Source organism: Fistularia commersonii, chromosome 11, assembly GCF_037954325.1.
Source record: "Fistularia commersonii isolate RoL2024-O1a breed Wild chromosome 11, RoL_Fcom_v1.0, whole genome shotgun sequence".
NCBI classification, from domain to species: domain Eukaryota; kingdom Metazoa; phylum Chordata; class Actinopteri; order Syngnathiformes; family Fistulariidae; genus Fistularia; species Fistularia commersonii.
In genome coordinates, this window is record NC_141294.1 from 3,998,484 (window position 1) to 4,020,979 (window position 22,496).

At 37.6% G+C, this 22,496-nt stretch overlaps 2 protein-coding genes across 11 annotated transcripts; one reads left to right on the forward strand and one right to left on the reverse strand.

The window, feature by feature from the left end:
* Nucleotides 1–84: 84 nt before the first annotated feature.
* hpn (hepsin) lies at nt 85–14,645 on the reverse strand. 9 transcript variants are annotated; one of them, XM_086154563.1, is made up of 14 exons: nt 14,499–14,594; nt 13,846–13,883; nt 12,791–12,954; nt 7,721–7,828; nt 7,583–7,624; nt 6,970–7,099; nt 6,769–6,888; nt 6,579–6,619; nt 6,151–6,316; nt 5,681–5,871; nt 4,760–4,855; nt 3,780–3,940; nt 3,362–3,526; nt 85–2,761 (listed from the first exon to the last, which is right to left on the reverse strand). In XM_086154563.1, exons 3-14 carry the CDS (start codon nt 12,825–12,827, stop codon nt 2,717–2,719), a joined length of 1,302 nt encoding a protein of 433 aa, XP_086010689.1. In that variant the 5' UTR covers nt 12,828–12,954; nt 13,846–13,883; nt 14,499–14,594; the 3' UTR covers nt 85–2,716. The 9 variants fall into 9 exon arrangements, with proteins under 9 accessions (XP_086010689.1, XP_086010690.1, XP_086010691.1 ...); XM_086154564.1 differs by having other exon boundaries at nt 12,791–12,957; nt 14,499–14,581; XM_086154565.1 differs by lacking the exon at nt 13,846–13,883 and having other exon boundaries at nt 3,780–3,922; nt 14,499–14,645.
* LOC147229248 (cell adhesion molecule CEACAM6-like) lies at nt 14,486–22,496 on the forward strand. Of its 2 annotated transcripts, none has more exons than XM_086154568.1 (8): nt 14,486–14,622; nt 15,268–15,407; nt 17,024–17,115; nt 17,195–17,400; nt 18,791–19,054; nt 19,397–19,705; nt 20,260–20,350; nt 20,818–22,496. In XM_086154568.1, exons 1-8 carry the CDS (start codon nt 14,526–14,528, stop codon nt 20,900–20,902), a joined length of 1,284 nt encoding a protein of 427 aa, XP_086010694.1. In that variant the 5' UTR covers nt 14,486–14,525; the 3' UTR covers nt 20,903–22,496. The 2 variants fall into 2 exon arrangements, with proteins under 2 accessions (XP_086010694.1, XP_086010695.1); XM_086154569.1 differs by having other exon boundaries at nt 21,956–22,496.

The window sequence follows — 22,496 nt, forward strand, 5'->3', positions numbered from 1 at the left end:
GCTGATCTTTCACACATTTTAGATAAGCATAAAGAAGTGGAATGAAAATTAACAATAAATCAATGATCAGGGAAAATATTTCACAGTATTGACTTTCTTTATTGGCAACTTTATTGGTAGATATAACTTTTATTTGGACCTTATTCTGCAGTAGACCAGCAGCCGACCACAGAGTCACAAAGTGTGTCAAAGAGATTTTCGGTCTTAACTTTCCTTAATGCACTACGCAGAAACAAAATAGACAATAATTCAAGACTATCCAAAACTAAAACGTGTGTGTGCACACGCACACATTCACCAACCACAGAAACACAGCGGATGAAATCTTTGGGTTGAGAAGTCTAAGGCTCCAACTAGGGACAAAAAGCAAAGCTCATGCAACATCTTCTTTAAATCAGAGGGCCAGTGAACAAGCATCTGTTCAACAAGAGCGTCTGTTCAACTGTCAATTAACCCAAAAGACAGGCCAATTAATTTGATGAAGCCCCCCCATGATAAACAAATCTGTCTCAGAGCCAAGAGGTGTGACAGAGGGACATGATGTCAGGCTGATCTGAGTGTCAGGTTGTCCTAAACCAGCACTTATGGTCTGGTTTAGCGATGCCAGTAACCAATCCAAGTATCCTGGCCAGAAAAGAGGATGGAGGAATATACCACTGTTCTTTCTTTTGGGTTTATTTCAACTGAAAATTATTTATACTGGAATATTTTAAAGGTATTGACACTGTCTTCAACACTTTATGCTCCTACGTGGTTGGTATCACCATTGTTACATAACAATAATCCAGCCAAGTTTCCAACCAATAAGAGCATTGTCAACAAACAAGTGTTTCACCCCTGGTGTGTTTTCCTCATCCTCACTGGAGTTGAAGTGTCTCTTTTAAAGGTACCCTGCTTTTTGTAGCATTGAGAAATGCTGATGGATATGATGATTTTTCACCCAGAATATTTGATTTCATTATGACTTCATTTACTACATCCTCTCCTCATCAGGGTCGTCACTCATTTTGCATGAAACTCAGAAGCTGTTACTGCTCGCATGCAGTTACATTCGTCTTCATATTTCAGCCTAAGATCCAAATCAGGACAGGAAAAAAACTGTAATAAATGCTCTGACTTGCAGCGGTCTCTGTGCTGTCTTATCAGGTACCACCCTTGTCTTACATTTAGTTTTGAATAAGTCTCCAACTCTTTCTTGTTGAATGTCTATGCACCATTCTGATTCTGTACTGAATAATTAAGTGCATTGTAATTTATTGAAGTGAACATGGCATTGTGATACTTATTAATGCATTTTTTTATTTCAATACAATGGTAAAAGTAACATCTTACATTTTAAAAAACTACATAACTCTGCCATAATTGGTTGTGAATGTAGACATTTGACTTGAGGGAGAAGATACAGCATATTTTTACAAGCCATATAACACTTATTATGAAAAGTTAAAAGTTATTTTCTTTGGAGGGCATGAGATGAAGAACAGAAAAGTGAAGGATACTAAATGTTTTTGATAGTGTACCATGGCAGGCAAGATTTGTCCTATTGGATGTTTATTTAATCTGACCTGATTAAGAGCAGTCCAAAGTTTTCCCAATCATTTGTCCTTTCTGGCCTGAAAAAAACCTGTTCTCTCATTATGTTTATGCTTTTTGAAGCGGACAATATAAAAGTCTTTGTTTCCATTCGTGAAAGAAAAGGTTAACATGTTACTCAAAGTGTTTTACATTCAGAATGTAATACTATACTCGGGTCATGAATGAGTAAATATACTCATGCATTTGTGCGGCAGAAGCTATGTTTATCTGCAAGCCCTTTTGATGGGGATATTGCACTTTTTGTATCAGTATCTGCTGATCCTTGAGACGTGAACAACAAATGAAAAAAAAGCAGGCCACACAAAATAGAAACGGACAACTATTTACAAAATAACAATATACCAGTTCATCTCCATTATAAGATGTTGGATACAGACCTTGAAGAGATTAATTTCCACCAATAAACCTTATCACATAAGATTATAAATTTAGACATAAACCTTTTTTAAAAAAAATCTGGTCACACCTTTGTGTGTGGATGCATTTGCATGCATGCATGTCTGCGTGTGTGTGGTTGTCTTGGGTTAGCTAAAAAAAAAAAACAAGGTGCTGAGCTTCAACAAGCTCTTCAATTTCACATATCAAATGCTCTGAATTAAGGAAATCTGTGGACAGAATTACCTGTGTAAGGAAGATAATTCCTTACATTTACAGTAAATGAAGAAACAGACTAATTAAATTACGGGCACAAACTGGCAGAATATTTGCTTCAGGTGACAGAAGGAAAACAGAGCACACAACTTATAAAATAATCCATATTGTCAACAGGGAAATTTTAAGTGGAAGATTGAGATTTTACTGTTCCAGATACTCTTTTTTTTATTCAACTTTCAACTTATTTTTTCCCCGAGCTAGTCTGTGACCTTTGTGCATTTTCTTTTTGAATTTGTGTCTTCAAGAGTAATGTGATAGAATTTGGTTTGTGTACATTGAAAGCAGTACAGGAAGACCTCACATCCTCAGTGGGTTTTCGTAGAAAATAAGAGTAATTTGGCAACAATGGTAATGTGTGCACATCAGCTGCTCCTCTTTGTGGTGGATACACTCCCTGTGGATAGCTACAGGGTCAGTCCACGTTGTCATGCTAGAGTAGAAAAACAGATATAGTGTTGCAAAAACCTCATGTCCGGGCCATTTTGTGAACCCCTGGAGAGTTGTTATAGTTCTGCAGGGAAGAGATGAGCAAATTGGATAGGTAAATATCAAACACTTCAATCATGAAACATTATGAAAAAACAACAACAAAAATTAAGCTCTGAAGAAAAAACAGAAATCAAATTGAGTTGGTAACTGTGTATTTTACAGGAGGTATAATAATCACAACAGTTTATGCTAGAATTGGGTTGAGCCCAGTTTTGGTTCAACCATTAGGTAACCAACTGTGATAAGTGCAACAGAGTTTGTTTTTACTTGTATTGCAAATAACGCCATGATTCAGTTTGGATTGTAGCAATGTGTCTGTACAAAATCATGAAAGAAGGAAGTAATGGACAATTGAGATTAGGTTTGTGGTGTTTACATTTTGCAAATTCAACCTTTGTAATTGTAATACACTTACTCTGGCGGCCAGAGAATTAACTTGTCATTGGCAAAACACATAGAGGGTGTTGGTGAAAGGTAATGTGAAAGTGTAGTATGTGTCAGTGCTGAATGTTTTTCAAGTGCAAATTATAGCATAACTAAACAAAAATAAAATAATGCAACTAATACAGTCAAAGAGAGGAGTATGATGAAGTGTTTGAACATTTAGTATTTGATCCTTTACCCTCATGGCTGTTGATATCCAGGGCAGAAATCTGGATACTCTAGTATAAACACCAGGTTTCTTTGCCATGGCACATCCCGTTCCCCAGCTCACAACCCCCAATAGACGATACCGGCTGGTCTTTGACAAGCAATCCTCTGCCACAAAGGGGCCACCACTATCACCCTGCCACCACACAAGAATATAGCAGGTCATAATCTGAGTATAAAAATGGAAGAATATGACAGAGCAACAGGGCACAGAGTGAGGAATGCTTAAAACTGCTGCAAGATAGATATCCGTTACCATGGCAATAATGAGTCCTTTATTTTCTTGCCACAATCACAAACTATATCATTGTGTAGCATGTTGAGGCATAAAATAAAACAATATAAAAATATATTGTTCATAGCAGTAACACAGACAGAGATATACCAACCTGGCAGGAATCAATGCCGCCCTTCTCATAACCAGCACAGAACATACTGGTGGTGATCTGGTTGTCATAGTAATCAGGGCCATTACATACAGCATCACTGATGATGGGGATATTCGCTTCCTGAAGCACATCTGCTGAATGACCTGGATGTGAAGGGGAACCTAAAGCAGTTGTAACTACCTGTCATTTCATGTATTGCTTTCTGTTCTGTTATTGTCAGAGGGTGAATCAGAGTGTAGACTCACAAGCATCTTTATTTTTTATTGTTTAGTATTTTCCCCTGTGGCTTCTTATAATGAACATGGGGAGTAAAGTAAAAACCCTTCTCTTTCTTGCAGTTCATATTATTTGGAAAGAGTCAAAAAGTTACCAATAAATGGTATATATCCATTACTTATGCCACTAAAATACCCAGTTCTATTCAAGAAAACCAAATAACTTTACCAGAGTGATCAGGTCAGAGAAACAGAAAGGTAATGCCATGTTTGTTTGTTTTTAATTGTATTAATTCAGTGTTAATAGAATTTTCTGAGAAAGCCAAGGAACTGTTGAAAACCTCTCTGTAATGAATAGATATGCCTTCTTAAGAGCATAACTGGATTAAAATATAAGAGTTTACTTTAAATCTTGAAAAACACTTTAAAAAGTAAAGACATCCACAACTGCACCATTACAGGGTGAGAGGATGCAGGTTGGATCAGCCAAACTTGTGAGTTGTAACACAATCATGTCTAATATAGAAAAAGTTCATGTAAATTCCTTGTACAAGTGACTTAAGCATGACTGAAAATAATAATCATTTATAATCATTATAGTAATATTTATTTTAATAATTAATTGATAAATAAATACTTTTTGTATGTGAGCCTATGACTTGATACAACTGGAGAGTAACAAAGGATGCCACAGTTGAAAATTTCACTAAGCACGAACTATTCTGCACAGTAATATAATATAGCTGTATTAGCTGGCAGACTCACGAAAGTGTCCTACGTTTCCCCAGCCAGTCACTGTCCCCATCTGTCCATCGATCAATCTCTGGCCGTAGGCTGGCAGGCAAACAGGCTGGATGTATTCTTCATGTAAACATATGAAACAAAAATAAGCAAAAACACAGACAGCTGAGTAAAAGCCAGGCACACGTGTTTGTGTGTGTGTGTGTGTGTAAGTGTGTGTCTGTGTATGTGTGTGCGCACGCAAGCACATGAGCAGCTAATAAAGCTGTCTTACATTCACAAAACTAAACATAAATTACAACCAACAAACCAAAATGAATAACACAGTGGCAACAATTAAGAATCAAAACAAAAAAAGTTTGAATTTCCAATGCTCTCAAATGAAATTGTTGTTATGAAAGTCAAACACTAGATGTCACTGATAAGTAACTGAATCGCTTTTAAATCACTGTCATTAAATTCTATCCGGCTTAACAATTTACAATATGGTATTACTCGAATCTAACAGCTGTGACAGTATCACTTTTTCACCCCCAAACCATCTTTTTACTTTGAATTCATATTTCACTTCCCCCAATCTTTGCCTTTTCTGGTCATGAGTAGTTCAGATGGTATTTATGAAAATTATTGCCAACAACACACATATTTTAAGAGCTATAGAGTAACAAATATATGTAGTGGACTGAAAATTATAAACATGCTGAAAAACCACACGTTAGACAAAACATCCCCTCTTGCTTACTGATTACAGCTAGATTACAACCAATGACTATCAGAGGAATGAATGGATCATAAAAGGAATCGATAATTCTATTCAGTACTGATAAAAATAGCATAAAGGGACCTCGGCGTGTTTCATGGAAAAAAAAACAGCATCAAGCAGTCAATGTTTCTTTTTCTTAATGAATCCACATGGCTGTGATTTTGTGCCACAGCCTAACCTACCATTGAAGGTGAGGGGTTGGGTGAGAGCAAGTACTGCAATGTCCCTGCTGGTGTCATCAATGTTAGCATCTACAAAGGGCAAGTAGCTGCTGTGGTAGACAATGGTTTTGACTTCCACCACGTTGGCATTGATGGGTTTAGAGTAGATGGAGCCCAGCAGCACACGCCAGCGATTAACAACACGATGCCGTCTATAGTCAAAGAGAGTGCCAGAGGAGATGTGGTAAGGTTTTCCATGTTTGAGACGGCTGATAGTTTTATACCTCTAAAAATTCACACCATTACATGGGCAGAGTAGTCATTAAGGGTAGATAAATCTGACAAGATGCTGCAAGAGCATTGGTAACTGTAGACAAATTTGAATTAAGTGAAAACAATACCTATTGGTGAATAGGAACTTTTCTAAATATTAAGCTACAAGGATTTGTTCACTTTGTACTTGAAACTTAGTTTTATTTCAATTTACTTACTCATGAAAGCAGTGGGCAGCAGATACAATCCACCGGTTTGAGATGATGGAGCCACCACACTGATGAACTCCATCGTACTGCAAGCTGACCTGCCAAGGCCAGCTGCCCTGCCTGGCGTCCACGCCACCAACTATACGATCAGCAGCAAAACTACGCCGCCCACAGTCTGGTAAAGAAGAGATGGACCACAGAATATGACAGAGGCAAAGGTAGAATGAAGAGAGAGTTTGCTGGATGCATGGTAGTGAAGGATAAACAAAGCAGACATTAAGTGGGAACATCAATTGTATGCTGAAAAGGAGTGAATCAATAGTTTAATAAGCTAAGATAAACTGTAAGGAGTGACTGACTGATATTTGATGATTAAATTGTAAATACTAGTGCTGAACACCTTGCATACAGTTCAAGGATTAGTGAAAAATTCTTACCTTGGCACAGTAATGTGAGGACTTCCCTGCTCTCACAATCACTGGAAAAAAGGAAAAACAGATACTAAAGGCTTGACAGATTAAAGATTATGCACACTTTTATCTGAGTATACAAATGGAAGAATATGACAGAGCAACAGGGCACAGAGTTTGGAATGCTTAAAACTGCTGCAAGATAGATGTCTGTTACCATGGAAATAATGAGTCCTTTATTTTCTTGCCATAGCTGAGCTCCTCCTGTCTTACACAGAAGAACTCTCCACCATCTCCACTAGCTTCTGGCACTGATGCAACTGAGAAATTCCCCATGCTAAAACAAATACACATCAGTTGGCTTTGTATCATTTTGCACTGTAGGAAATCATGTAATTTAACTTTAAAACTATCTCACCTGACAAAACCCACTTCTTCACAGCTAATGCTAGCCAGTAGCTCATTGGCTGATGAGGAGCACACCTGGCGCCACCTCTTCTGGGCAGAGTCAAAGACTCTCAAACGTTGGTCAGCAGAATTTACCTGAACTATTAGAAGGAAATATAGTGTATTAGTCCATTTAAAGTTGTGTCCTTTTCATGCATTCACTCATTTATTGTCAATACTGCCTATGCTGTATTGAGGGTCTTGGGGGGAGCTGGAACCTAGTCAAGTCATCGTTGAGCAAGAGACAGGGTTGCCTGTCAGTCACAGAGCCATATATACAGACACACAACTATTCACCCTCTCATACACACGTCTGGGAAATTTAGTCTTTATTTCTCCAACTGCATGTTTTTGGATTGTGGGAGGAAATTGGAACCCGCGCAGAGATTGGGGAAAACATGCAAACCCCACACTGAAAAGCCCACTGTCAGAATCAAGGCAATTTTGATTGCTCTAAGGCATAAGCGCGAACAACTGCACCATCATGTAGCCTTAAAATGTTGACAGCAAAAATGTTGCATCAATCGATGATAATACAGTTGCTGTGTTTTGATTTTACCATCACCTTGTTAACGACTACTCACCATCATAGAGTCCAGTGTCTTCTTCCATTGTGCAATATGTAACTACAGAGAAGCAATAAGCCAAATTACACACATTCATGACATTCTTTGAAGCGATGCAGTTAATATCGGTTTTGTATGTGTGTGTGTGTGTCTGACCTACGACCCAAACCCCTGCTCCAATGGCCCCCAAGGTCATCACCACCATGCATACCCCAATCACCCGGAAAGGAGTCAATATGCAGGTCAAAGAGATTCCCTTGCTTCCTGCACACACACATGCACTAATAAGTGTACATACACACTTTTGACAGTATGTACACAAGGACAAACAAACAATGAGATATATTTATGCAAGGGCGCATCTATAGCAGCATTCAAAATTTTAGCCATTACATAACAAAGCAAAACCCAGATAAAGGTGGCTGAAGAATATTTTACATTTTACATGGCTTCAATAGTATTTACTGGAGAACTCAAGTGTGACATACAGTATATTTGAGCAGGTTTCATGCATGGCATTGATTCACTTGTGTTATATTGCATTTAAACAATTTTGACTCAAAGGCCAACCTACAACAAACATCCATAAAAGCCCTATTTGAGCAAACTGTCCTTGTGTCAAGCAGCATAACAGGGCATTTTTTGGTACATGCCGTAAAAGTTCGACTGACACCGATTAGATCAATAGTCTAAAGTCTAACATTTCTCCATAAAGCCAGAGATAAACTAGAAGATAATGCCAAATACACGTATTGGGTTTGTACTGCTTGTGCACACTTGCATGTTGGCATGTGAGGAATACTCACAGTCATCATGAACAGTGTTAAAGCCAGGGTACAGGAAATAGTAGGAGGGTAAAATATCAACCCTCATCAGACATAGTAAAAAATACTGTTTAAAATTATAAATACCTAAATTATTTATTCTATATAGTACAATATAATTAGAATATAATATATTCATACAAACTGACATTACCTGATTGGGACATGTTTTTCAACAATCTGTCTTAGGACTTCCGACTACTGATACTTCGGATCTTCGGTGACTGAATTGCACTTCTTGTAAGTTGCTTTGGATAAAAGTGTCTGCAAAATGACTGTGATGTAATGTAATGTAATGTTAAGATATTTGGCCTTGTAGTGTTTTTTTTTGTAATGAGATTAATTGCTGTTCTATTTTCCCGCTACCCTGTTGTCCAAGCATCGCAGCACCAGCATGTTTACATTTCACTTCTCTCTTTATTGCACTTGTTTTTGAAAAGTATTTTAAATACTCCCTCGGTCCTTGTTATTATATTGCCTTATATGCCAAGGGTTTGGCCTTCTGCATGGAATGATGGTTCATAAATCTGTTTCAGACATACATTTTGACAAGACATAATCAATAATTATAATGATGATGAAGTTGTGGTCATTTGCTCGAGGAGCATTTTAATATGGTGCCAGCATATACATAATGGCAGTGGTAGAGGAAATCTGCGGAGTCATCACGGATTATATTTTCCTAAATTTTGCTTCTCTCATAAGTATGTGTCAAATAACCCCCTGAGGTTTTGAAATTTAAACCTTGTGCTATGCGATCCCACAAGTAGCAATTCTGATGCTACCCACACCATGTAGATGACCACCATATTTTGATCCTTTTCCAATGTACTATAGAAATACTGATTTTTAGCAATAAATCTGTGTAAACTGTATTTGGAATAATCTCAAGCCTTAAAAACGAAATGTGCATATTACAAAGCATGGAGTCCCATGTAGAGATAAATGAATGAAAATTCCGAATGAAATAAAGAAAGTAAGAAAGAGAGAATGAAAGAAAAAACTTAAGTAAGACAGAAACAAAGGAACAAACACACTGAAATTCAGCATTGAAATTACAAACTCCTTAATCTTCCTTTGTAATTAAAGGTTAATTCTTGGCCCATGAGTCACTTACTATAAAAAGACATAACAACACTTAAGTTTTCGTGACACAATTGCAGCAACATTCAACAGTAATTACCGGGTACTACATATATTATGATGACACATGGGTAGAGCCCTGGCAACAGTCTTATTTACGTTCCGCCTCTCCTATCTTGATAAAAATTAACCTATCTCATGTTTTTTTTCCTTTCCTTGTGTGTGCGAAACCATCAAAATATAAAGCAACTATAAAAAGAAATGGGCAGAGTTAGCAATTCCAACTGCAACTGCTCCCATTCCCAAACTTCCTTCTCATTTTGCCCCTACAAAACACACACACACACACACACACACACACACACACACACACACACACACACACACACACACACACACACACACACACACACACACACACACACACACACACACACACACACACACACACACACACACACACACACACACACACACCGCTCTTCCTAATCACAGTACAGGAAAGAACAAATGGTCTTTTGTGTCCACTTATACCTGAAACCACATTCTTCGGTGTCTTTCTCATAAGGTAGCCGTTTGTGTTTTGTGCAGGCAAGCCGGCACTTTGAAGCTGATGGTATCATGTTTTGAAATATCTACATAAATGTTTCCATTTCACTACATCATCGCATCCGTCATAGTTTTTAAAATCCATTAAACAGTTATTATTTAAGTATTTTCAAACAAATCACCTGTAAGGGGGTTTCGGCTTGAATAGAACATCTGCTAAGTTCATACTTGACAAAAAGAGTACGATTTCTATTAACATAATGGTAAGAAATTAATTAATAATTTTATTTGTAAGAAGTAATTCAATATAGTTCAACAAATATTGCAAATGTTGAATGATTGAATCTGATTTCTAATTTATCTACTTGTAGCCCTCTTAGTGGTGCTTTTTATTCATTTTTGCAAAACAACTCCCCACAGTTTCAGATTGTTGTGAGACATCTGTTGTGTTGCAGCTGCAATACTTCCTATCCTGCTCTAAATGTTGCAACACTTTCTGTTTTGGAGTTATCTTTGACCCAAAAAAAATAAGACAGAATGTATAATTCATATGCCTGTACTTAGTAATTTGACAGAGCTATTTCTATTTAAACAAATAAGTCACATGACAATTTAGAGGTGTTCATTTATAAAATTGTTTATGTGTTTAAGTGTCATTTGTCATTATTTAAAACAAACAGGGTCTTCATGGAAAAGAAAAAAATTAAACAGTTTGACAAACTACAATGAAAAATGCCAATCATTATAGATAGCATTAGCTACAGATTTTTGATGCAGCTCCCCAATCGCCCGGCTGAGTTAAAGAGTTAAAATGGGTGAGGTTATTGAAAGCTTAATTTTAACCATGAAACTTATATATTCTTTGATCTCAGATGTATGTGAACATTTTATGCTACATAGAAGCACAAAGTGCATCTCCTAATCCACACCTAATGTGTTGGAACCCCCTGACATTTGGACTTATAGAACCTGACTATAAATGTACTCACAGAATCAACTGAATCATAGTTTTATGAATTTTGTCGATTAAAAACAGGGTAAGGAATCATTAAACGTACATTCTTTCAAAGTTAAATACAAAAAAGTTTAAAATTCAAACAAAGTATTCTTCTTCTTGATATAACAAAGATAATCTGGATTTGCAGAGAGCAATAAACACCTAAAATATGCCCAACAGAAGACCCAGGATACCCTATGACAGACAGCTTTTGCACAGGTGACACAGGGGCAATTACTTTGCGGGAAAATTACAGGATCATAGTGACACTCAAATTGCATGAATGAAATGTCTGCAATTGATGTGGTATATAAGTCCTGTCATAACAAAAACAGTGTTTCAAAATAGGTGATTCCCCACCCATCAACAGTTGCCACTTCTTGGCGAGACCAAAGTGTTGACTCTTGAAATTCATTACAATACCATAATAGCCCAATTTCTAGCGTCTGGGTGGAGTTCCTTCAGCAGGAAAATGGGAGCAACAGAGGCAAACTTCTGGGCAGCTGTCTTAAGACAGAATCACACACGGTCTAAATGACCAAGGAGATCTGTTCATGAGAACAGCAAAAGATATGGACATTTAAGTGAGCCAATTTGTAGCTAAGGAAGATTTTCCTTCCAGAGAGACAATGGATTTCTTCCCCAAGACAGTGACTTTCTCCCAAAGATTCGGTAGGTGATCGTATGGTGGAATGCTGATATAAGTAACTGGTTAATCCGATGAATTCATTTTCAGTATATTTTCACCACCAGTAAATAGTTTCACAGTTCACTATGACACTTGGGCTAGATATCATGTAATCTTATCTTTCCTTCCTTTGAGCCATTGAATAATGTCCTGTAAACTCTGTAGGAACTACAAAACAACAAGAAACCTGATTGCTACATGAATGTATTTCAACTCAAGAGCTTATAACAGGGTGGAACATGGTTTCTCTGGTTTCATTTTATACACAGGGTCTTGCTGAGGCTGATGAGAAGACTGACGGCTACAGGAACAAGATAAAGTAGGAGAGACGCTGTCATGTTTGTCATTTTTTTCTGTCAAATATATATTTAGCAATGTAGTGCTTTGTAATAACAAATATCTACTAGCATGTCAAAAATTTGAAAAATATGGAACTATCAAAACAGACATAGAAAGATTGGGTAATAAGAATACTAGCTTAGATTTGGATGTACTGCTCTGATTAAAGAAGACATAATTTTACTTTAGCAAAAATCTCATGTCACACAGGGGACAAAGAAATTGAAAATTATTCCTGAACTCAAGGTGAGAGAGAAGAACTTTTTATATCATTAGTGTTCTGTCTTCAGTCAGTTTTAGTGATACAAGCTGTCAGGTACTGTGTATTATTTTACAGTGACACCATCCGACTCTATATCAGAATCAGCACTTCCGACACCACCCTCACAAATTCCACTCTGTTGTCACAAAGGTGTTTCATAAATCTTTACAATATTTTTTCAACGTATGCATAAGCAACCTATCTAAAATTCTGTTTTTCAAATTGGAGGACAAATATTCAAAATAAATTAAAAGAACATCAAAGAAAGAGACAACCAGGCAGCACTGAAAATACCTGTTAATTTTTAACTGTCAAGTGGACTGATGTCTGGTTTCAAATCCAGAAAACAAGCAGCTTGACCAGCACAGCAGTTTCGTTAGTGTGTGTGTGTGTGTGTGTGTGTGTGTGTGCATATGCACATCTGTTTGTGTGGACATCTGTTTTTTGGACATATAGTGTCTAATAATCTAATATGTGCACTCACCCATCTTCCCCTCTGTTACAACTTTCTCAGCATACATTTTTATGCTGTAGGGCAGACAGCAGCTGTAGACAACGTCCTCTTCCTTTCCTCTGGCCTCCTTCTTCTGGTCTTCTTACCTTAATCCCACAGGGCAGACGCTCTTACTGCTTAGCGGCCTCTTGAACCTGCTTTAAAAACATCATATATTATATTTCTAGAAGCATTCGCCTTATACATGTACATACAAAAGAAGAAAAGGTCAAAAAACAAACAAAAAACAATTCACTAATCAGCATTAAGTTAGATATGATATGACATCTATTCAGCATCCAATTAGCATCTTATATCTCTATGTCTTTACTCATCAATATATAACATTATATTCTTGTAGGTCCAATTGCACAAAAACACTTTGATTTGAAAAAAAGAATTGCATCTAATAGCCATAAGGAGGTAATTGCTTCAAATTGCTTTGATTTCTTGGCCAGAACACATTCAAAAATGGCTTTTATATAGACTTGAGGCATGGTATCCTGCAGGTAATCATAATTGTGCTGGTAAATGTCAAATTAATATCTAATTTACACACACACACACACACACACACACACACACACAGGCTAATCCTGATTCCATAATAACACGTTCTCGGCAACCCTCAACTACTTGCTGGTTTATTAACCATCAGCAAAGGTTAAACCGCTCCCAGTGAATCGTGTCCTGTAAACAGCAGGGCAGGGAATCATTCAAGTACAAAGTTTATATAGATTATAACATCTAAGTGTGTCATCAGTTTGGAAACTGACATTTTCAACTACCCTATAATCTTTACATTATGTTTTATTAGATTTTCTGGGTTGAACTTTTTCCAAGTAAAGCTCTCTAAGATGCAGATGGGTCGTTTTACCAGAACCAAGAGTGTTAGAATAAGTCTAGTTTTTGATTCATTTTGATATAAAATATATATATATATACATTGTGTGATTTTTTTTTTTCTACACTGTTCTATTGCTTCATAAAGGTTGCTAACGGTTTCCCTTCGGACAAAAACAGCTAGTTTGAACTGGATGCTTCACCTGTGTCCTCCCGCAGCAGGTGAGGGCCTGGCTTCCTTCTTCACACACAAAAACACAATCTTATTCCTTGAGTTCGCTCTGGTATCTCGGACAGCAGAAAGTCTTTTACAGTCTTTTTTAACTGGACAAAAAAAAAACGGCTGTCCACCGCCACGATAAATCCCAGATTCAGTATTTCTCTTTTTTCCCCCTCGTTCTCTCTCTTTCCCTCCCTCCCTATCTCTCTCTCCTCAGGTTACTGACCCCTTGGAAAGCAAAGACAGAAACGTTTCCAACAGCAGGTTGCGTCGTCATAGTCGAATGCGCCTACGTTTAACAAAAAATAAAAGCACAGGCGTCGAGTTAAAAATTACAAAATTAAAGTATATTCGAGAGTTTTGGTCGGCGGTCGGTTCTTGAGAGGAGGCCGTGACGTCACGTTACGTCATCGCAGTCGAGAAGGGCAATTAGGGTGTAGTGATGAACATCTGTGGATGGTAAATACAGATAAGCTAACTTGTTCATGTGGGTGTCTTTAACTTCTCCTCACGGACTGCAACTATGACTACAACCATAATAAAACATAAGTGTCATCACTTTCTTGGTAGAGAAATCCAAAAAAAAAAGGAAGTAGACTTTGAGATTTGAGAAGGCAGAAGTTACTAGTTACTCACGAGAAGACTCTAGAAGAGACCGGCTGAATGGACAGCTCTCGAGAAGGGAAAACCTTAAGAAACCAAGGAGGCGAGAAGAAGATGCCCCGTGTCATGGCACTGCTTTTCACAGTGTCTGTTCATGGTAAGACCTGTGTTGCAATACTCTTAGAATAATAACTTCTTACTCACTCATAGGTAAATCGTCCAATGAGGATGCATAAACCCATCTGGTCAGGATGCCTCCCACACAGGGGAGGCCCTCTGGGACAACCCAGGACACGGCGGAGGGACTTTGTCTCTCGGCTGACCAGGGAAAGCCTCAGGATTCCTCCGGAAGAGCTGGAGGAAACAGACAGTGGTAGAGGGAAATCTGGGCTTCTGCTTTGGCTGCTTCTCCGTGACCTGACCCCAAATGACCGGAAGAAAATGGATGAAAAGACGCACAAACCAATCCAAATATAAGATTATCATATGCCAACTTTTAATGCATTTTGAATGCTATCTAAAGAGATGTCCGGATGTACAGTTACCCTCCTACTGGCATGAAACAACCTGAATACAACCGTATTACAGTCGGCCGATACTTGGTTATTTGCTGCACAAACACAAAAAACAAACATTTGTGTGTAACTCTGAACACAATTTGAGACTTCCTTGGACCATATTGTCCAAACAAACTATAGCACCTATTATACCTACCACTTTATAGAGTTGTATACAGGTATTTGAATGTCTTTCTACAGGGATGAAGACAGATTCTCTTAAGAATTCTACCTCTCTGTCTCAGGCATTCTTGCAGGTGACTGGTCTGTTGATCTCCCTGCCGGGCCTATATGTGCAATGACTGGTTCTTCTGTGCTTCTCCCTTGCTCCTACGACTACCCCCAGAGCTCTAATGGAAGGGGAGAGGAGCAAATATCTGACAAGGTAATCCAATAAGCAAGTTATTGTTGTTGCATTAAGCGTTCCCTGCATATGAACCAGAAGATTTCATTTTCTATTATTGTGGCCTATGAAATGTGATTGACCAAAGGGTGTGGTAGGAATGAGGAAAAGACTGGGATGTGTGGGCTATGCACCTAGAGACCGTTGAAAGAGGGTTTGCTAGGTTTTCTGTCTTAACCTTGTCAAATGTTAGTTAGTGCCAAAGCTGTAAGTGAAGTAGATGGCCAGTTTAGGCAGCTTTGGCCATTGCCCTATGTTGTCTTGCCTTTGGGCTGATTGAGCAGCATCCCTGCCTCAACAGTTCTGAAGAGCAACCCTACAACTCCCCCTGCATTATATTGTCAATAATTCAGTGAAGACACTGAGATAAAAAGTGCAATGCTAACCCTGGTCTCACGATGCATGGGGGGGGGGGTGGACTCGGGCAGGGAACCACACCTCAGAGCAGGAATCTGGATTGAAAGCGCTTTATTTGGATTGAACGGCAGGTAGGGTGTCACTAGTAAGCCCCTGGCCCCGAGACAGAGTCACACAGGGCTGGGTCTCACCAGGACAGGTTCCAGGCGGGGTGACGGCAGGATGGACTGGGTCTCACCAGGACGGGTCCCAGGCAGGGTGAAGGCAGGATCTCGGGCTGGGTCAGCTGTTGCACCGGCCGGCTAGGTCCGGTCGTGGCGGGGTACGGGTCCGGTGTGACAGGGGTCTGGGACATCCACAATCCTCCAGCGCCAGGAAGAGTGTGCCGCTGCCCTTTATACGGATCTTGATTAGCGGCAGCTGCTGCAGCTGGCGCCGATTGCGAATTAATCCCAGCCGTGTCTCCTCTCGGCAGCCGAGAGGAGATCCTGACACCTGGATATTGGGATGGTTTCAAAATTGGGAGCTAAATACTAACAACATTTAGAAGTCCTGTTTTATATTAGTACTACTAATAGTACTGTGATTAACATGATTAAAATTATTATCTGATTAAGCATAGGGCCACTGTGGGATAATTCAGATTAGTCACAGTTAATACACATTCATTATTTTTAATCGTGTTTCATTTTGTGGGGGCAAAGAGATTCATAACAGGAGGTGATATGAAATTGCTTAATTTATTATATTATATTATATTATATTATATTATATTATTCACATTATAATAAAATACTTGAAAAAAACATACCAACTCCACCATATTTACCTTCCTCATTTTTCTTTCTGATTTTTAATCAAACGAATATTGATGCTAATAGGGTCCTCTTAGCCAGCTACTGACAGATTTACTTCTTTTTTTACTTGATCTGAGGATGGTGTTACAGTCATCGAACCTACTATTTCAAAATGTGTGATTGTCTAGGCTTTGAACTCAAACTTTCCCATCAAGAGGCTGAGCTGTTCACCCTGTCAAACCCCTCCATAAAGAAATTGCCAGCAGCAAAATTAGATTATAATTTATCAATGATCCATATCAAGATTTAGACAAAACATTAAGCATTATATTTTCTACATTAAGAAATCCCATGTTATAATCAGTTGATATTCAAGTGTCTATTGATTTATTCCCCAGCCCTCGTTATCATTTACCTATTTAATCCTGTTTATATAATCCATAGCATCCTGGATTTGAGCAGGGAGGACCTGAAGAAAGACTACATGTTGTATCTGAAATGTGGTGTCGGGAGGATAGCCACTGTATCACTCCGAGGTAGGAGTTTAAATAATAAATTCATGAATAACTAAAGCACACAATTGACATGAACAGGACCTCTGTCTGTCCATGGCAGATATGTGTACCACAGTGATGGTATCTTCCCAGAACCATCCTACCAAAACAGAGTACAGTATCTGGGAGAAGCAGGGACAAAGAACTGCTCTCTAAGGATTTCTGAACTGAGGGAGTCAGACAGTGGAACCTATGTGTTTTACCTCATCACAAACCATAGGACGCAGAAGATGCCTGAGCAGAGTGGAATACAACTCCTGGTGGCAGGTGGGGATTGTATCACTACTCATTTGCTGAAGCAAGACATGAAATCAAGAAGGGTAAATGGATATGGTACATATATAACTCCGTGTGCTGCAGCACCATACTATAATTCACATTGAAAAATACACTTTGTGAAGAATAGGATGAACATTTCAGATAAATATGAACTGTTGCTATCATCTTTAAGTAATTCACATTTTCAGTCTCAAATATAATTCTGCCAAAAACCCAGTCTAATGTCTATGGAGGTTCTCAGTCATCCAGGTCATGATGAATTCTTGTTGTGGCAACTCTTCAGTTCTGAACAAAAGAAGCCTCTCGGACGAGGGGTGAAACACCTTCATGTGAAGAAAATCAATTGCAGTAGCCACTACAAAAGGACAGATTTTGACAAGAGGCAGTCTAGTGATTTCTGCCTCTGCCGTTTACCTTTTACATTACTCATTACCATAGTTTTACTGCCTGTTAGTCTGTTGTGACATATGGTACATGTTATTCTGCTTTTTTTTTCTTTTGGGTGCTTTACCTATACTGACTTAATCTGTAAGATTGCAACATTGCACATCACTGCAACATCTGTGGTGTGAGAAAATTTGCACAAAGAATGGACCAACACAAATTGTGGCTACATCTATTTGGAACAGTGGATTTCCTTATAAAAGATTAGAGTTTTGTTAAAGGCAATAAAAGAAGCATGCAAGGAATACCTATTTTGTGTGCAAAGAAATAAGAGTTTGAAAAAGGGTACATTTAATTCCACCACAAGACCACGACTCCATTGAAAGTCATACTGCCTCTCTCATAAAAGAAAAACATTTTTGAACTGATTACTTGAAAGTGATAGAATGGTTTTGAACACTCAGTGAATAGATTCTTAGCTCAAAGTTAGCCACATATTATGACCCCAGATCACATTAGTAATTGGGATTAATTGTGTTAAAAGAGCAGAGTTGGAGAAAGCAGCATGAAGCCTCAGTCAATCAAGGGCAGAGTAAAATACTCATGACAAACATATTTAAACACTACTACCCTCCTCCTCATCCATAGATTAGTCATTTAAGCTCAGTGCAATTCTGTGGACAGAGTAAACAAATCGCTCTTGCTCAGTATTTCTAAGTAAGAAAAGTATTGAAGTTTTCCAAACAAATCAGACAAATTAAAACTTATAATTCACTCAGACATCGTATACAAATCACAATGTATTTATTTGCATATATATGTATATATGTATATATGTGTGTGCGTGTGTGTGTGTGTGTGTGTGTGTGTGTGTGTGTGTGTGTGTGTGTGTGTGTATGTGTTTTTATTTATCATTAAAGTCATTTTCCTATCATCCTAATTCACATTTTGCTTTCACTTTTTCTTTAAACTACTCTCGTCACTTTATTTCCAGACTCACCCAACGCAGTCACAGTGTCAGCAAGTCCCTCCGACATCATCGGGGATAGAGCCTTACGCTTGGCCTGCTGCAGTCTGGCAGCTGACCCACAGGCCCGTTTTAGATGGTACAAAGATGGTACAAATCCAAATCCAAGACACAGTGGACAGACTTGGAACATCAGTAAAGTTACACCTGATGACTCTGGCAGCTATTACTGCCAAATACAAAACAAAGATAAAGTACAGAACTCATCATTGTTGGCCATTGATGTGCAATGTAAGTAGCAGTGGAGCCTGGTGTTTTCAAGTTAATGAAAGCAAATTTATTTTTTTAAATCCTACAAAGTAACTTTCGCCTAGCATCCTTAAACAAAGCAAAATGACCATTCACTGTTTGTCATGTATGAACAACAGGGAAGAGAAAACAAAAGAATAGAGCAGAAAAAAACTATTTTTTGTAGATTATTTCTGCATTAAATTGGAGGGAAAAAAATGCATATTCACTGGCAGTTTCATTATATTATTGATACTTCTTCAAACAGAAATAATAAAAGGGACTTTTAAACGTAGTCAATGCTAATTTTATTACAACTGATACATATACGTCCTTGCTGTTCAGATGCTCCTAGAAACACTGTGGTCTCTATCTCAACTGGAAAACGGAATGAGACACTTCTCGTAGAGCTGACCTGCAGCAGTGATGCTAATCCTCCAGTGCACACTTACACTTGGTACCAAGGTGAAGCGTGTGTCTCTACAACAGACAAAAGTTTTCATCAAGGACGACAAACCATGGCCACACCCAGAGAAAAAGGCCAGACATCCACCAGAGTAACCATTAGTGTGAATGAATTTGGCCAGCGCTGCTGTGAGGCTCGCAACAGGCACGGATCACAGATGTACACCGTGACCCTCGAGGGTTCCAAAGGTGGGCTCATCAAGCTTCTATTTCCAGAGCAGTAAATATCTCGGGAGGGCAAATCGGTGATTGAGAGTGTATACAGAATGTTTAATCTTTTTGGTCGCCCGAATAATTCCACAGTCTGTCCAATGGAACATGACTGTCCAGTGACGAGTCATTTCTTTAGAATGTGCTAATATTTAGTGCTACTATCTCAAAAAAAAAAGGATTACCAATCAAACCAAATCACCAAACTACATACATATTCACTGTGGTAATCATTACAATAATTGAAGTAGATGTAAAAATAAAAAATAAAAAAAATCCAGATATTCAATTATGTTATTTCCAAATGTATATCTTTTTTCTAACTTTCATTAGAGTAAACACAAAAAGTAGTATTTGTAGTATTTCATTCATTTGAGAGATGCAAATAGATTCTGCAGACCCCACATCTGTAACCAGCATCATCATGAAGGCAGACATTTCGGTATCCATGTAAATATGGTTTTGATTTGCCATTCCTTGACATTTAAATTGGAAAAAAGTTTGTTACCTGACTACTCTTCTATTCTTTGTAGAGGGCACAGTTTCAGGACAGATGGTGATTCTCGGTGTGCTTCTGGCTGTCTTTATAGCTATCATAGCTGTAATTGCCTTCATCATATCAAGGTAATTTTTCTCTTTTCACATCGATTTGGTAATTTTGTTACATACTTGTTTATTCATTATACTGTGAGTAAAATAACTAAAAACCTGATCGCATATTGCCTCTGCTAACTACAAAACATCACATTTACATACTTTATGACAAACAAATGAAAAACCATGTAGCCTTGCATGATTAAGTTTATCCAGTGGCCAAATATACACTATAATATCGTGAGAATTTTGTCTTAAAATGGATAACGAGGAATGACAACAGGAGTCTCTTTACATAATGTTTGGTTGCATTTTTCTAACAAATAATTGATTACCATCTAGGGAATATGAACTTAACAAGAAAAACGTGTCTGTTTTTTTTCAAAATGGTTATTTTTGAAAAAGCAAATGAAAAACTTTATATAAGGTGAAACAAATTTTACAAATGTATATTTACCCAGTTTTTGAAGGCTTATATTATTTCATTCTCCTTTTAGGAGACTAACTTCAGTCAGACAACAGGCTGTCGTCGCAAAATCTGACTGTGCCTGCACAATGACAGTTCAAAATCTTGATTCTTGAAGGGCAAAACAAACCTTTTCTCAAGGCTGAGATAATGACATCGGTCATATTTAATTCATTGTTTGGTAAATGTGTACCTCCTCTTGCAACTACTACTGTGTAATACCTTCGAACAAGTATCACATATTTGTGTTAATGTATTGTTTGGCCAATCTTGATATTTTGATCTTATCTTGAAGAGGCATAAAGTCCAACTGGAAAACTTCTAAGTTCCTTGTTTATGCATGGAAGACAAATGCCTCGAAAGGAACTTAATTTCCTGAATTATCAAGGCTTTATTTTGAGACTTGGCATTCAGTATTAAATTTTCCGCTTAGCATTTGACAGATTCTGAAAACATGTTATAATGTTCACATGAAATTATCTACATATAAGCGTAATTGATAATATTTCATATTTTCAGTTTTCTGCTGTTATCATTATCTAACCACTGTTTGTTAATGTTTTTGCATTTTTCACCTTCACTTCAAAAGTAAATTGATGGTCATTCTGAGACCTGATACTTTTACTGAAATGGTATGGCAGCAGAAAGTGTTGTGTTCATAAACAGAATTCACTGAAGTATATAAGATAAGATAAACATTATTGATCCCCATAGGGGAAATTCACTTGTCACAGTAGTATAACAGATTATAAGTGTGAAAGAAATATGAATAAAAATATAAATAGAGAGAAAAATGGATGATGGATGAAGTTCTGGCACACCTGTCAACATGATGTATATGTGCATCTATCTTTTCATGAAAGTGAGGAGAGAGAGGTCATTTAGATATTTCAACAATAGTTGCACCCTGCTGGGTAAAGACATTACTTAAAAGCTAAGTTAATGTTTAATATACTGTATGTTTAAATAAAAGTGAATATGCAATTTGATTTTAGACTCAGGGGGGCAGTATAGTGTCTTTTTACAACATTGCATAAAGCTGAGTTTCCAAAGACCAGGAAGTCTTTTACTGACTAGTAAAGTTTTTACTGACTAGTGAGAGAGGATATGAAGTTAGTTGGTGTGATAGTACAAAGAAAAGGGTTAGATTCTAACCCTTTTCTTTGTAGATGGAGAAGAATTCGCTGTGGTGACCCTTGAAGGGAAAAGCCGAAAGGAAAAGACGAAGACATAAAGCTGAGTGGTGTAAAAATGAGTGGTGTTTGGTGTAAAATTACATGAATAATTTTTGTAGATGGAAAAACTTTGATCTTAGATGTACAAGAGATTTTTTTTCAATCAACAGACAAATTGCCAAAATGTTTCAATTATATAGACTCTTCGTTTGAACAGTTTTGGGGGAAAAAAAAAAGGCTGAACCAGAAAGATTGTTTTGATGTTGATTGCTTGAAGACAAATTTCCTTCCTTTCCGCATTTTGTGGTTGGCATTTGTCTTACTTGTTTGACAACATTAAGCCTGCTGATGTTCACATAACCATGTGTGTGCAGCTAAAATATAAGAGGAATAGCTGAACTGCTTTTTTATCTTGTTTTTTTTTATAAAAAATTTTGGATGCTTATTCCATAATTAATGTATTATAATCACTCTTTGTTTTCTCATTTGTTTGTTGTGTTGTTTTCAAAACATTGCAAATAAAGGATATATACTA

What these genes read in the sequence shown, in the direction of transcription:
- hpn (XM_086154559.1), bottom strand. Translation starts at nt 12,827, where the DNA reads ATGTATGCTGAGAAAGTTGTAACAGAGGGGAAGATGG. An exon ending in GAAGAAGTGGGTTTTGTCAG is followed by an intron (nt 6,889 to 6,969) that starts GTGAGATAGTTT and finishes TATTTGTTTTAG; the next exon opens with CATGGGGAATTTCTCAGTTG. An exon ending in CCTCACATTACTGTGCCAAG is followed by an intron (nt 6,317 to 6,578) that starts GTAAGAATTTTT and finishes CTTCTTTACCAG; the next exon opens with ACTGTGGGCGGCGTAGTTTT.
- LOC147229248 (XM_086154568.1), top strand. Translation starts at nt 14,526, where the DNA reads ATGGACAGCTCTCGAGAAGGGAAAACCTTAAGAAACCAAGGAGGCGAG. An exon ending in AATACAACTCCTGGTGGCAG is followed by an intron (nt 17,401 to 18,790) that starts GTGGGGATTGTA and finishes CTTTATTTCCAG; the next exon opens with ACTCACCCAACGCAGTCACA. An exon ending in GACCCTCGAGGGTTCCAAAG is followed by an intron (nt 19,706 to 20,259) that starts GTGGGCTCATCA and finishes TATTCTTTGTAG; the next exon opens with AGGGCACAGTTTCAGGACAG.